General features: G+C 41.5%; 1 protein-coding gene across 1 annotated transcript in view; it reads left to right on the top strand.

Annotated features, from left to right (window-relative positions):
• Nucleotides 1–9,654: 9,654 nt before the first annotated feature.
• Nucleotides 9,655–15,820, top strand: part of XKR6 (XK related 6) — a 320,599-nt gene continuing 314,433 nt past the window's right edge. Inside the window, exon 1 of the mRNA XM_060653718.3 lies at nucleotides 9,655–10,855. Coding sequence (XP_060509701.1) covers nucleotides 10,122–10,855 — 734 coding nt within the window. The 5' untranslated portion in view covers nucleotides 9,655–10,121. The remainder of the gene's footprint in view (nucleotides 10,856–15,820) is intronic.

Consider the following 15,820-nt stretch of genomic DNA (forward strand, 5'->3'; position numbering starts at 1 on the left):
GGATAAAAATAGTTCCATATTTTTTACACCTCCTTATGATTTAGAAAGCATCCAATAAACCCACAAAAGAAGTACTCACAACTAGCCTTGGAGGAAGCTAGGGGAAATATTAATATTCTTATTCTACATGAAAACTGAGATTCAATCTAGATTTTCCCAAAGTCATAAAGCTGGTAAATGGTGTCACTGGAACTCAGATCTACTTTTTGCTTTTTTAATCTCTAAACCCAGCATTCTGGTCATTAAGAGATAGAGATGAAGGAGAAGATTTCAAATACTGAAAATGAATACTCTATGCAACTTTATAAGGTGAATGAGTCAGTATAATTCACATTATATAGTGGTAAAAATGCTGGCCTGAATATCAGGAAAGTAAATCCTAATCCCTGAGTTCATGTGACCTTAAATAAATGCCTTCTATGCTCAGCTTCCTCTTCCTAATCTGTAACATGGGAGTTGTACACAAAATTCTCTTTATTTCTTTTTTTAACATTTATTCATTGTTGAGAGACAAAGTGCAAGCAGGGGAGGGGCAGGGAGAGAGGGAGACACGGAGTCCCAAGCAGGCTCCAGGTTCTGAGTTGTCAGCACAGAGCCCGATTGTGGGGATTGAACACATGAACTCTGAGATCATGACCTGAACCGAAGTCGGATGCTTAACCCAATGAGCCACCCAGGCATCTCCAGAAAATCTCCTTAAATTCGTTCTGGCTCATCGGGCTCGGAGTTTGTGAATGAATCATCAGTTAGCCATCTGGATGACCAAGTGAGGTAGGTATCACAGCAATTAAGAAAATTGGCAAACAGAGTCAATTTGAGGGCCAGGGATGATGAGCTCAGGTTTACATATCAGGAAGGAGTTTGAGGGAGTGGTAGGCAGAATAACAACTCCCTCAATATGGCCATGTCCTAATCCCTGGAATCTGTGAATGTTACTTGACATGGCTGAAGAAATTGAAGATGTAATGAAAATAAGTATGTCGCTGCGTAGATTATTCTGGATTACCTGGGTGGGTCCTTAGAAGGGAAAGAAGAAGGAAGAAGAGTCAGAAAAGATGGGCTCACAAAAGCAGAGGTGAAGCAATTGCTGGCTTTGAAGGTAGAAGAGGAACATGAGCCAAGGAATGTAGGCAGCCTCCAGATCTTGAAGAGGCAGGGGAGACGATTCTCTCCTAGAGCCTCCGGAAGGAACACAGCCCTTCGGATACGCTGACACCCACTGAGACCCATTTTGGACTTCCGACCTCCAGAACTGTAAGGTAACAAATTTGTGTTGCTTTAAGCCACTAAGTTTGTGATAATTTGTTACAGCAACAAGAGGAAACAAGTACGGGGGGTGGAGGGGGGGGGAGTAGGGAAGGACAACTGATATTTACTTAGCACTTTTTAAAAATTTTATTTATTTATTTTAAGAGAGAGGGAGTGGAGGGGCAGAGGGAGAGGGAGAGATAGAATCCCAAGAAGGCTCCCATGTCCCTGGGATCATGACCTGAGCAGAAATCCAAAGTTGATTGCTCAACTGACTAAGCCACCCAGGTGCCCCTTAGCACTTTTTCTAAATTGGGCATTGATATCACAATAGGCTTGTTGTTGGGGAACAGTAGGCTATTTTACACATTAGGAAAATAAATCTGAGACCTGAAATAACTTGCCCAGGGAAGAGCCTGAGCTGGGAATTCAGACTCAGGGCTGCATGACTGCCTGTTGTATCATACAATTTCTGGTATGAAAGCCAAAGCCTGTACAAAGCCTACACAGTTACTTAACCAGATAGTGCTAGAAAATCAGGAAAATGTATGATATGAATCAATGAACCGGGGACTTGGGAACCAGGAAGACTTTCACAAGGATCTGGGAACATGAGGCAGGGAAAGGCCAGCATTAACCACTTATTCAGAAGCAGATAGTTTTTGCACACATTATTTCATTAAACCACCACAAATCACACCATGAAATAGATTTTACTCTCCTTATTTTTGTGGTTGAGGGACTGGGGCTTAAATAAGAAAGTACCTTGCCCCACATCCATAGCTAATTAACGACAAAGCAGTGATTTATTTATTTTATTTTATTTTTTTTTTAAATTTTTTTTTTATTTTTTTTTTATTTTTTAATATATGAAATTTACTGTCAAATTGGTTTCCATACAACACCCAGTGCTCATCCCAAAAAGTGCCCTCCTCAATACCCATCACCCACCCTGCCCTCCCTCCCACCCTGCCCTCCCTCCCACCCCCCATCAACCCTCAGTTTGTTCTCAGTTTTTAACAGTCTCTAATGAACAAAGCAGTGATTTAAACACAAAGCTTATTTCCTGTGAATACAAAAGTTAAAAATTTTATATATTTTTTGAAAAATAGGAAAATCTGGAGGAGGGCATGAATTAATCATCACTTGAAAATATATGATGCCCATGCCCCCAAACATGCACAGAAGATTGTAAAAGGCTTGAGGTTACGAATGTTTATAAAATTTTTTGTTCTCCAGGATCCTTAGAACAGTCTTGAGTATATTATTGGCACCCAATGTATACTCATTAAATAAAATCAGTTAGTGGGATAGAGGGACTTCTGTATAAGATTAAGTAAGAAGTCTGGAACTCCTATGTCTGGAAGGATGAAGGTTGAGAGCTGGTGGGACCCGAATGTAACAAGGTCTCCTCTTCCCACTTAAAGATTTCCCGGCCCGCCCCCGTGACTTCAACCATCCTAAATTTCCTCTTTTTCTCCTTTCTAATTGCCCATAGTGCATGCCTCAGCCCCAAGCACTTGGGTACTTGATCACTCAGTTTAGCATTTTACTTCATCCTTCTGCCTTGATGGCAAGGGCTGCCACTGCTTTGGGCATTAAGCCTAACTTTCTGGTTTCCATTTCTCCCTCTCTCATCTTTCCTCTCCAGCCTTACCACTTGTCCATGCAAACCCTTGTCTCTGTTTGACCAGATCCCATGCCTGGAGTCAGGGAATCCCTGCCTCACACCAACCACTCCCTGTTATATAGATCCTCCTTCTTCATTGCACCAATGTTTTTGATTAATTCTCCCCTCAGCCACAATGCCTTCTTTAACTCTTCTCTCCCACTTTCCTAATCCTTTTGTTATTATTGCCTGTACTGTATAATTTACACTGCAAATAAAATAAAAATTCCTTAGTGTGGTGCAAATGCTTCTTTCTTCAATCTCACTGTTAATTTTTCCCTCCATTTTTTTTTTATTGTGGTAAAATACACATTGCATAAAATGTACCAACTTAACCATTTTTAAGTTCAGTGGTATGAGGTACATTCACATTTTTCTGCAACCATCACCACCATCCAGCTCCAGAGTTCATCTTGCTAAATAGAAACTATCACACAGTCTCCCTTTGGTCCACCCTCCTTGTTGGCCACTAAGTGCTTACACACTGCCCTCAATTGGCCACTCAGTTGGCCACTAAGTGCTTACACACTGCCCTCAATTTCTCCAACAGGCTACAGTGACAATTTCCCCAACAGTACCTTCCCCACTTTTTACAGAAAATGTAGCATGCTTTATTGTTTTGCAGGTCATAGTTCAGGCCCTGAAACAGGCGATTTTCTCCATCCAGAAGGCATTTCTCCAATATTATTCCCACTCCCACCCGATGGTCAACCAAGACTGGTCCATCCTCATTTTTTGCTCTCAACTTAAATGTCACTTTATCATTGGCTTCCTGATTTCTCACGTTTCTGTAGATTACCTACTTAAAAACCAACCAACCAACTAACCAACAGAACACTTCTTGGGTATTTTTTTTTAATGCTTATTTATTTTTGAAAGAGAGAGTGTGAGTGGGGGAGGGGCAGAGATAGAGAGAGGGAGACACAGAATCCGAAACAGGCTCCAGGCTCTGAACTGTCAGCACAGAGCCTGATGCAGGGCTTGAACTTGGGAACTGCAAGATCATGACCTGAGCTGAAGTCAGATACTCAATCGACTGAGCCACCCAGGCGCCCCTTGGGTACCTTTTAAAGCTTCTAAAATACTTTCTTGTTTTTATTTTTACAATTATTTACTTGTTCACTGTCACTTCCACTTATTTGTAAGCTTCATGGGGGTCACAGCCATGTCTCTTTTATTCTTAGTGCCTACTAGACTGCTTGGCATATAGTAGGTAGGCACTTAGATGTTTGTTGATAAATGCATATCCTATATCTTACTCTCTAATCTCTAATTGTTCTCTAAATTTTAACATCATTTCATGACGTATTTGTAATGCTGTTTTGTTAACTGCTATTTGCAGGTGTCTATTTTCTTTCAATGGGACTGTAGTTTGTAGAAATTATATTTCATATTTCTTTGCAATAAAGGAAGATAGTGGATTTTCAATAAACGCTTGCTGAATTAGGTTAGATTTAATTTAATTTGGTGTCTATCACTTTCTGAAATACTACAGCAGGAAACATGTCTAAAATGTGAAGGAGATCTTGCTGTGGGATTTCATATGACTTGGGGGGCCAGTGGTATCGGCTAATGTCTGAGGTCAGCACCGAGCATAAGAGCCGTGTATGCTCAAAATTTTCTTTGCATTGGAGACATCATAGCAGTTTGCCAAAAGACCAATTCATCAAGCTTTTCCTCTAGCATCAGACCAAGTCTTATATCTTTGGTTGAAGATCAGAGAAAGGACTTACTTGACTTGGATTTGGGGGCCATATTATAGGCCAAATACAAATCTTTAAATTCTAGAATCACACTTGGCCTGGCAAGACAATCATATGAGAAACAAAGGAATGAAGGTCTACTGTGGAAATAGCATACTTTCATTACCCATCTCACACTCTATGCGAAGTCATACACCCCTTCTCTGAAGTGGCCTATATGAGTTGACTTATTATTCCTTGTTCTTCATTTTCTTTCGGTTGAGCATGAATAGTTGATTTCACATGTTAAGTGTATGTATGATGAACTTTTGCTATACTCTGCTCTTTGGGGAGTTAACTCATGGATCTCACTATCCTTAGTTAGACAATAAATGTGTAAGAATAAAAGTATAAGAAAGTTGAAGAAGGGTTTAAGTCATTTCACAGATAATCAAAGTTCTTGAGACAAACACCTTTACCAAATGATTTTCAGTGGTGTTCCTGCACAGAAGAAATACTGACATGCTTACCTCTTCGTTCCTACATATCTCTCCCAACCCACGTATGTGTGCACATTCCTCACCGTGTCCAAAAGACTCCTGTAAACATTTATTGTTTTTCTCCCATCCCACCCCTGTCATCACCCTATAGGTGTTTCTTTGCTATCTTTCTTGAACTACTTTATGCGAATACAAGAAAATAGGAATAAACTTCTGCCTTCCCCCACTTTTTACAGAAAATGTAGCATGCTTTATTGATTTTCACCTTATTCTTTTTGTACAACAACGTGTCCTGTAACTCACTCTATATCATTAAAAATAAAACCATAATATTTCAATATCACTGCATAGTATTTTGTCATGTGGATGTGCTACAATTTGTGTAACTAGTATTCCTTTGGACTGACACTTGGTTTTTTTTCCTCCTCATTTTTCTTCCTGTTATAAACAACAAACAATGCTGCATGTATAACCTTGTCCACGTGTCATTTCTGACATGTGCATATTTATCTGTAGGATAAATTCCTGTAAAAGGAATTGCTGTTGCAGAGAATGACTGCATTCGTAATTTTGATAGATCATGCCATATTCCCTTCCATAGATATTGTACCATTTTGTAACATCAGCATGAATCTATGAGAATGCTCGCTTGAATTGCAATTCTTAGAATCAAATAGAAAAAATGGAGCTTTTAGGGATAATGGGCTCCACGAGCTTACTCCTCTGTACTCAAAGAAGTCCTGCTTCTAGAGACAATAGATACAAGGAATAAAATTGATTAGGATGACATCCATCTACTGGTTTTGAGGCTTTACCCAAGCTCAAATTAGGAAAACCTGGTGAAGAATGTATGAGGAAGTCCCCACATAGTGCTTTTTTTGGGGGCAAATCCCCACGCTGTAATTCAAGTATTCTGTCTCCCTAATATGTATCAGATTATAACAGGCCCCTCTAGTGACTAGAACCGTAAGACTGGCTTCATTTCAAGAGGCCAATAGCTGGTGGCCCAGGGCAATGTGAAGGTGAGAGGTTTAGGCTTTGGAATTAGGCCTCCTTTGGACTGGAGGCTGTTTTCCAGCTATTAAAATGGGGATATCCCCATGCCTTTTGGGATGGTTGTAAAATTAAATAGAATGCTGTTTGGGACGGTGGCTAATACATAATGGCACTTAACAATAAATTCCCCTTTTGCCTTTCTGAAAACAGCAGAGATTCAGGAAGAAAAATGTCAAAAGTTTGGGGGCAGTGAAACTGTGCCACAACTTCGGTGTATTAGGTCTGTCTTACTTTACTCATAGAAGACGCTCTAAAAATCGATTTACCATTGTATTGCATGTAATTCCAACATGACTTCCCAGCCTATGTCAAAGTGGAAGTAAAAGGAGCCAAAGTTGGTAACTGACTGAACTACAAATAGCAGAGATTTTTTTTAAAAAATGTTATTTAGAAACAACAAGAACGCAAGTATCCAGCAGGCCTGGGGTGGTTTCTTAGTAGGCTTGTTCAATAGACAGAACCTCTTAGCATAAGTATACCTTAAGGTCAAGTCATCAAGAAAAGGTTAACTGGTGTGCTTGTAAAAAAGCAGACCAGTGGTCAATGAATTTCTTTTTATTCCTTCCTTGTTTACGAAAGGATCAAGGTATCTCTGTAATACATCAATGGTTTTATAAAGATTTATATCATCAGATGCAAAATACCTATTTTGGGGGGGGGGCTTTGAAAGGGTAAATTTCAGTTATTTCAAAAATTATTTTAATTCACTTATTTGACTAATATTTATTGAGTGCTTACTATGTGTTCAGCACTGTGCTAAGCTCAGGACTTAGTTGGTATACCTAATTGCCCCAAAATTCTGGGTTAAAAAAAAGTATCATTCATAGTACAGTTCTAATTTATGTTAGCCTTTCAGTGAGTTTTCATGATAGCTTTATTATCACTGTAACTGATTTTAATTTTAGAACCTTCTGGGTTGCACACTGTATACCTTCCACAGAAGTCAGAATGATAAAATTGTTGAAACAGCAAATGTAAAGTTGAAATCACTTGACAGCCTGCAGATCTTATGCATCCACTTGAAATTTCAATTGTGATAAACCCTTTTGATTCAGTCTCATTTGTCAGCTTTATACAGTAAGTATAATTTACTTAGCTAATTTCACTAGTAGATTATGTTCTTTCAGGGCATAGAGAAATAAGAATCATAAATATGTCATTGCTGCCTGCTATTGTATCTCATTTCATTGCCTCACAGGCTTAAACAGAGAAAATATACTTAAAGATACAAATTAGTTGTACCCGTTTCCTGGAAGCAGTTAAAAATGCCTTCATTTATTAGAGATACCAAATCTATCTACTGAGTGATAAAATTTAAGTAACTATATGTTGGTACCATACAAACATATAATAGCAATAAAAATAATAGCAGTTATCATTTATTTAGTGCTGACTACCTATCAAGTATCATGTTGAGTTTTGAATGGATTACCATCTTTAATCCACCTAACAACTTTTCAGAGAACATGTCAACATTGTATGATGTTATTATCCCCATCATACAATGTAGGGAACTCAGGTTTAAGGAGGTTAATTATCTTGCTCACAGTATTCATGTTAAAGAATAAAAATTCAACCGAGTAAATGCAAAGATCTAATTGGCTTTATTAAATGATTCATGAATTGGGCAGCATCCCATCTAGCAAGTAGAGAGGAGTCCCAAGGAGTTCTACAGAATGGAAGATTTTCATAGGAAGGAAGGTGGGGCAAGAAAGTTACTAGCAAGAGGAAACAAAGAGTTGTGCCAGACAAGGTCACCTTCCCTTAGCCGCAAGGGCAGGGGTTCTTATTAGGTAAATTACCTCATCTTCCTTTGGGGGATGAAAAGGGCCAGTATGACAAATTACCTCATTGGTGCTGCTCAGAAAATTCCTGACTGGTTAAGACTACATTGAGGAAGGTAGAAACTGCAGTGAGGTATTAAGACCTGGTTTGGTGACTTGGCCAAAGTCATGCCATTTTGGGCCTATGGTTTTCTTTTTGCCATTCACATTATTATTTTAGTGGAACTGGGATTCAAACCTAGGCAGTCCTAATCTACACTTAAGCTGTTTTTCTAAAACGCTATTAATTCAAATTCAGTAAAGAAAGAGGCCATTTATATGAGGAAATGTCCTTACCTGTTGGCTATAAGTTTTGCTAGCACAGGAACAAAGAGGCTTAAATCGTGGTATGAAATCAAAGGATAGAGTTACGAGACTTGTTTCCAAAAGCAGATTTTGGAATTACTTGTCCTCTTTCCCCTCCCCCCCTCCCCAATGGCTGGGGTAAAAATTCTCTAGGAGTACTTTCTGTAAGGTCTTTATAGGATTTACCTTGGCATACTGACGAAAAGTTGTGTCCTAAAATATGGAATCCTTGTTTGCCTTGCCACCCCCAATTAACTAGGTGCTATAGTGTTAAATATCATATACCTCAAAATAATCCTGAAGATTTCATAGGCACCTTTCTTCTACAGAACTTCGGTGCAAATATTACCTAATTTGACCTCAGCATTCCAAAGAAAACTACAGTATTATTAGGTTTTACTCAAGAGAGAAGTAGACAGGGTCAGAAAAATGAGTACAAAATTCAGGGTTTAAAGAAAATTCAGAGTTTAAAACATTTTTTGCCCTCTTTTTTTAATCTCAAAATGTTTCTTTCCCTTGATCAGTAACAATTGTAACCACGTAGCTTGCTTTGTCTGGCTTCAAATGTACTTTCACTAGAAGATCATTGTAATTCAAATCCATTCAGTGCTGCTTCACTTTTGTAATTTGTTAAGATTAAGTAGTGTACCCTCCACATGTTTTAATGATATAGCACATTGATAACATTTTCACTCATTTAAAGCCGTGTTTACTGACAGAATTTTAGCACCAAAAACATTCTAAAAGGCAATCTTCACACATTCAAATAGCTTGAACAAGTAATTGATACACCTTAAACTCTGGCTAGTTCGAATTTTCCAAATTAAGGTCACATAATATAAAAATCACATACTTAAAAAAAGTTGGTAGAAATACATTTCAATGATGAAGAAAATACATTCAAGGTCACTGATGCCAATTCAATCTTCACTCTAACATTCAAGGTGCAATAGGCTGACTTTTAATTGGACTTTGGATTTTTCTTAAGGGAATGATGGAAACTTTATTACTAAAGATGGTAAAGTTGTCAGTGACAAGAAAATCAGGGGGTCAACAGAGGGAGGTGTCCAAACATGTGAGAATCAGTCAGTTGTGTGTGGGAATCTAAACTGATTTATGCAATTTCTCAAGACCCTCAAAATAAGAAAATAAGAGAATTTTGAAAGAAGGAAAAAAAAAAAACCACCAAAGAGGTGAGACACAGCCATTTTGATGGGGGGGGGGGGTGCCTAACTACTCAATGAGGTCATCCTATCTCCCGGAAGTGACACGTAATCACCTGCTTTGCACGAGCTCCGCCCCTTCCCTCAGAGGTCCCGCCCCTTTGCCAGCAGCCGGGAGGGTGTTAGGGGGCGTTTCTCCAGGAGGAAAGCTGTGAGCTGCGACGCTGAGGAAGGGGACCCCAAAACGTCTGGCACTGCCCCCTCCAGGGATCACTTTGGACCGCATCACTCGGCCCAGCGGGATTCAGAAACGCCGAGGGGTCAACCTGATGGGTTTCGGGGTCAACGGAAGAGGGGAAGGGGAGCCCTGGCGGGGAGAACCCCCCGGTCCCCCGCCCAGCAGCTGAGGCACAGGAGGGCGGCCATCTTGGCCGGGAGGGTAGGGCTGGGGAGCTGCGGGCGCCGTGCGATTGGGGGGCTCGCCCGGAAGTGACGCCAACTACCCGGAAGCGGAGGGGGTTCCCTGGCCCACTCCCCCCTCGTTCGTTTGCTCCCCCGCTTCCTCCCCGCCCCCCTTCCTCTCCATTCGTTTCCCCCCCTCCCCGTTCCCTGCCTTCTTCCCCCCCCTACCCGTCCCTCCCCCCCCAACCTCCGGAGCTGGGAAGAGAGTCAAGATGGCGGCGAAATCCGATGGCGGTGGCGTGGGGGTGGGCTTCGCCCAGCTGCACAACCTGGACGAGGCGGTGGGCAGCGGCGGCGAGGAGGACGGGGAGCCCGGGGGAGGCGGCTGCGGCGGCGGCGGCGACGGCAGCGAGCCCGGCGAGAGCAGCTCGCTGCACATCTGCCACTGCTGCAACACCTCCTCGTGCTACTGGGGCTGCCGCTCCGCCTGCCTGCGCTCCCTCCTGGGCAAGAAGCCGCGCCGCAGCGCCGCCGCCGCCGCCGACGGGGGGGACCAGCCGCTGCAGCCGCCCGCGGCCGCCGACCACCACCCCCCGACGCCTGCCGCTCGGCCGCAACCGCCGCAGGTGGAGCGGCCGTGGCTCGACTGCCTGTGGATCGTGCTGGCGCTGCTGGTCTTCTTCGGGGACGTGGGCACCGACCTGTGGCTGGCCCTCGACTACTACCGCAAGGGGGACTACGGCTTCTTCGGGCTGACCCTCTTCTTCGTGCTGGTGCCGTCGCTGCTGGTGCAGAGCCTGAGCTTCCGCTGGTTCGTGCAGGACTACACGGGCGGCGGGCTGGGCGCCGTGGAGGGGCTCAGCAGCCGGGGCCCCCCCATGATGGGGGCCGGCTACGGCCGCGGCGGCCCGGGCTCGGCCACGCCGGGGGCGCAGCGCCTGTGCCGCCTCTCCGTGTGGATCTGGCAGTCGGTCATCCACCTGCTGCAGATGGGGCAGGTGTGGAGGTAAGAGCACTGCGGGGGTGGGGGCGGGGGCCCGGGCAGCCGGCCCTGCGGAGGGCCCCGCGGGCGAGGCCAGAGCCCTCCAGAGCGCGTTCTGCCCTCGAGGTGCCTCGCAGTTGGGCCCCTCGGACGGGTCTGCCCCGGGGTCTTGAAGGAGGGGTTTGCCGCTCACTTCCCCTGGCGTCTGAAAAAGACCGTCGTTTGATCTGGATCCCTGGCCACGCCTTTTGGCCCTGGGAGGCCCCAGTCCCGCTGTTTGTCTATCTTCTTCCCGGGTTCGCACTTACCGGAGACCCTGCCTCATCCTTTCCTTCCCTCACATCTCTGTAGACCTCTTATTCCCGTTGTCCCTTTCCCCTGTTTCCCAAGGTAACCAGCCGCTAGCGCTTTTTATCTGCACCCCAGCTCGCCTCCTGTTTGGGGGGGGGGGGGGAACCTTCCTTCTTCCAAGCTGGTTTTGCATTCGGTTTTGTCCCCTGGTGAGACATCTTCCCCTCTTCCCCGTCTTCTCTCCGCAGTGGCCTGTGTGGGGCCCTGTGCAAAAAACCCCTCTCTGCCTCTCCTTTTAGCACTCCTTTATTCCATGCGCCCTCCCCCCTGCAATCCTGTCCCCTGCAAATGACTCTAAACCGCTGCCCTCCTTGAAGGAAAAATGACTTTTCTTTCTTTTTTTTTTTCTTTTTCTTTTTCTTTTTTTCTTTCTTTTTTTTTTTTTTTTTTTTTTTGCTGGATTAGACCCTTTTTTTGGTGACAGGTAAAATTGTGTCGTATATACTGGGTGTAAGCGTTTGTTTTTAACTCTCACCTCCAGAAAGTCAATTAGCCACCTGGACACCTATTCTGGAGGAACATTGTTTTTGATACCTAGGCCAGTGCTTAGGGGATTTATGTTTACACAAGCCCATGCTTGGCCCTGCGGCCCTTTCCTCTTTTGTAAATTTCCCCTGTGCCTGGTGAATACCTCACAAACCCCTTGCAGATGTTCTTTTTGCTACCCACCTTAACTGGCTTAACTAAGGAAATGATCCCTTTAAAATCTTGGTAAATCTTTGCCCTCCAGCTTAAAAGCTTGAGTGTATTCTGGAAACTGTGAGTTTGTAGGTAAACATTTACAAGAGAAGCGAATCTTAACTGAAGCTGAATTACACAGAGCTCTTCGGGTACATTGCTTCTGTGAGAAGACATTTTGCCTAGATTGCCCTGAGTCCTGCACCTAGTAGGAGGTTTTAGGTGCTCTGTATTTCAGTTAACTGAAATGTACTTAGGTTAACTGACATAAAGTTCATTGTCTTTTGAATTGTTTGTCCAGATCTCTCTTTATAGTTTCAAATAAAGACGTTTCAGAAAGCATGGGATTGAGTTAAGTCAAATCATGAAAGTGACTGCAAGAACTTTGTCCTGTAGGGTTTATATGCAGATTCAGGATTGGGGACTTGTGAGTGGTTCTTGATTTTTCTGATACTTCTAGGCTTGTTTACTGGTGCTCCTAGATTGAATTTAGCAACCTTTTTTTCCTAGCTGTACTTGTCTGCAAATAATTGGTTTCCTGCTGATAAGTTTATAAGAAAGGGGTAGTGGGATAAAATAGGGGGGAAAATGATGATTAACTTTTAGCAATTTTGAGTGTAGCATGCGGTCAGGTAAAGTTTTGAAATACGTTTTGCATTTGAAATCTAAATCTAAAAACCTACCTGAACACCCAAATCCATATTGAATCAAAGGTAGTACGTTTGATACTGGGAATACTTTTTTTGATTTCTTGCAGGTTGGTAAGATGCAAAAGAATGAAGGGGGAGAGGGACAAGAAGGATGGGGGAGAGAGATTTTGAAATACTAGTAAAGATAAACTGCATATATTTAATAACTAGGTTTCTGAACAAGCCAAAGTTCCCTGTCGCTCCCTGTCTTTAACTCCTAAAGTGTAGACAATCAGTATCTTGGTGTCAGGTTCAAGTTCCTGAGAGAATGTTTCTAATGTAATCCATGCTAGGTATTTATTAGTAGTGAGCTTTTGGGACATGATGGAATTGGAGTTCAGCTTCACAGATTTCTTAGAACAATTTTTCCCCTAATCTTAATTGCATTTGGATAAAGAAGTCCAGATTTTGGAACAAACTAAAAAGTACATTTTAAGTGTAATTTTAGGCTTTTATACTTGTTTAAAATAGGGTAATGTATTTCTTTCCCAGATCTTCCTTGAAGTTCCAAGATGTGCAGTGGTATAGATATTTCAGAAAGATGCCTGTGATTTTACTATGTTTAAATTTTTTTTCAAGATTAGAATATGTGTCTAAATTTTTCATAAAGCTTTCAAAGTATAAAGTACTAAAAGATACGTTAATTCAGCTAAGTTATTTATTTCAACTTAGCTGTACTTCAAAAGAAATAATTGCTGATGAAGGATTTTCTTTCCTTGCTTTAAAATTTTTCAATAAGCTTGTTTTGTTTGAAATGTCCCAGGAACAGAGTCTCCTCTTTACTACCTGCTAGGCACGTGGCTTGTATGCAAATCATTCACATGAAAAGCATTACAAGAAGGTTTTCATCCTTTTTTTGTTTGAATTTCTGGGCAAACAATTACTTATTGTGTGTATAAACACACATCATCTCAGAGTTTACTGCAGATTTTTGGGGTTACAGTTGTTCCCTTAATTATATTTGCTACTTAAATTTTGCTATTTCATGTGGTCATATGACGAGGGTAAGGCCTAGGAATTATATCACTGATTTGGGCTACATTTCTAAGAAACATGTTGGTAAAGTTGTACATTGTTAAAGCTGATTCCATTAAACCATGAATACCTGTCTCTTCACATGCTTCTTTTTTTTTTTTTTAATGTAAAATCATTTGACTCATGCTTGGACAGATCTCAGTGCTAATTTAAGAGAATTTAGTTTTCCTTGATAGTAGGGTGATACACTTTAACGTGTGATGCCTTTCCTGTCGAGATGCAAAATACTTGATAGCTCTTTCACCAAATGACTTTACAGAATGTGAGAAAATATTTTTGGGTAGGCCAGAATTGGAGCGTGGAAGAATAGTTGTCTGTGGGATGATTTGGTTTCATGAACCTCCTTTTGCAGAGTTTTGGTGTGTGATTAAGGTCTACTTAATGTATGTGTTACTATCACTAACTACTTAACATGTAACTTAACGGTGTAGCTTTATGTGCTCTATTTTTCAGGTGCTTTTCCCAAGGATGGAAGGTATATGAGTCACTCATAACAAGAATGTGAGTCACGCCGGGCTTCAGTTTAGTGAAAGTGTTATTAGAAAGCGCGATCATTTTCTTAGAGGGTTAGACCTTAGGAACGGTTTGATTTAGTTTGTATATTTGCATCGTTGTAAGTTTTTTCCTTCAGTGTATCAGCCTTCCTTTGCTTTTGTGCTACTTTTAGAGGGTGTTTAGTATTTCGGCAGTTCTCTGCAGTCACAAAGCAACAGTTCTTTGACTGAAATTTCATCTAATGTCATGATATCGCAGCCAATCGTTAATCTCCCTATTTGTTTTTATGGGTGTGTTTACACCTTTCTTTTTCACAAAGTCAAAGAAGAATTTATCTAAAATCTTAATAATTTTTGCCATTTTTAAAGTGAGTATCAACTGTCTTTTCTCCTGGGAGATGGTGTGGGGTGGAGGGTTGCCTTCAAGGGAGAAAAAAGAAAAAGGTGTTTGACATATCATAATAGCCCCATCCATCTATGAACAGTTAAAAGCTTTGTGTGTTTTGCAGTTTTTCCTGTTTTAAGACTGGCATAATGTAGGGACACAGCTTAATCAGCAGCAAATGTTGCTAGGCTGGTGAAGATGGTTTTTTCATTACTGCTTCACCCCCCCCCCCCCCCCCCCCCCCCAATATATAGGGATGCTTGGCATTTTAAGGGCCTTTGTTCTTGTTGAATCTTTTAGAACGTTGGTTTCTAACTCTGGCTGAAACTAGAACCTACTACAGCTTTAAAAAAAAAAAAAGAAAGAAAATGTTTAAGGTCCCAGAGTGGGACCCAAGTAATCTTATTTTTAAAAGCTCTACAGGTGATTACATGGGCAGGCAGAGAAACAGTTGAGAAACAGTTTTAGAATTGTTTCAGCTTATTCATTTGGAGATTGTTGTTGGATTTGTGTTTTTAATAAATGATGGAACAATTGGGAATGGAATGATGTGGTACTATGAAGTTCGGTTCCTGGACCCACTGTAACAAAAAGACTTTGCCTTGGAAACAGTATCTAAAAATGTACCTGGAGCTGTTTCTAGTATATGCCCTTAAGGTACTCTTGTTTTTTTTTTTTTGTTTTGTTTTGTTTTGTTTTGAGCCCAGTATGGGTCTTCTAAAAGGATTTCTAAGTTGAAAGTACTCTTGAATAAAGGTAGACCACTTCTTTGCTTTTGTGTGATCCAGGTAGTACTTTTATGATTATGTTGCATGTAAAAGGTATATTACTTTTAACTTTGAAATGAATCTCGGGCAGGCTTAAGGTAAACATAACTGGGCTTACAAGTGGTATTGGACTAAGTGATCTATAATGTTCTTCTTGCTCTAAGATTTTGTGATTTAAGAATGGAAATGTTACCTTGCAAATAAGGAAATTTCATTCGTGTGGGGCCAGAATACCAGTCACTGTCAAATGAAGATTGTATACGTGTGTGTGTGTGTGTGTGTGTGTGTGTGTGTGTGTGTGTCGGGGCTTTACATATCTGCTTATTACTAGATGGGAATCTAAATATTTTAAAAATACATTATATTTTATCCATAAATTTAATGGAATTCTGTTTCAAAAGAAAGTGGGATTTTTTTTAGGGGAAACGAGAAAAATTGAGAGAAGTAAATGTTTTTGCACAATCAAAAAAAGTCTTGTTGAAAAAATGCTGAGACTTACCAGAAAACGGATGTGCTGTAAAGTGTCAATAATTAGAACAACGTGTGGCTGGCAGAGGAATTAGGCAAATAGGTAGTGAAACAGAATAAGG

Source organism: Panthera onca, chromosome B1, assembly GCF_046562875.1.
Source record: "Panthera onca isolate mPanOnc1 chromosome B1, mPanOnc1 haplotype 2, whole genome shotgun sequence".
NCBI lineage: Eukaryota > Metazoa > Chordata > Mammalia > Carnivora > Felidae > Panthera > Panthera onca.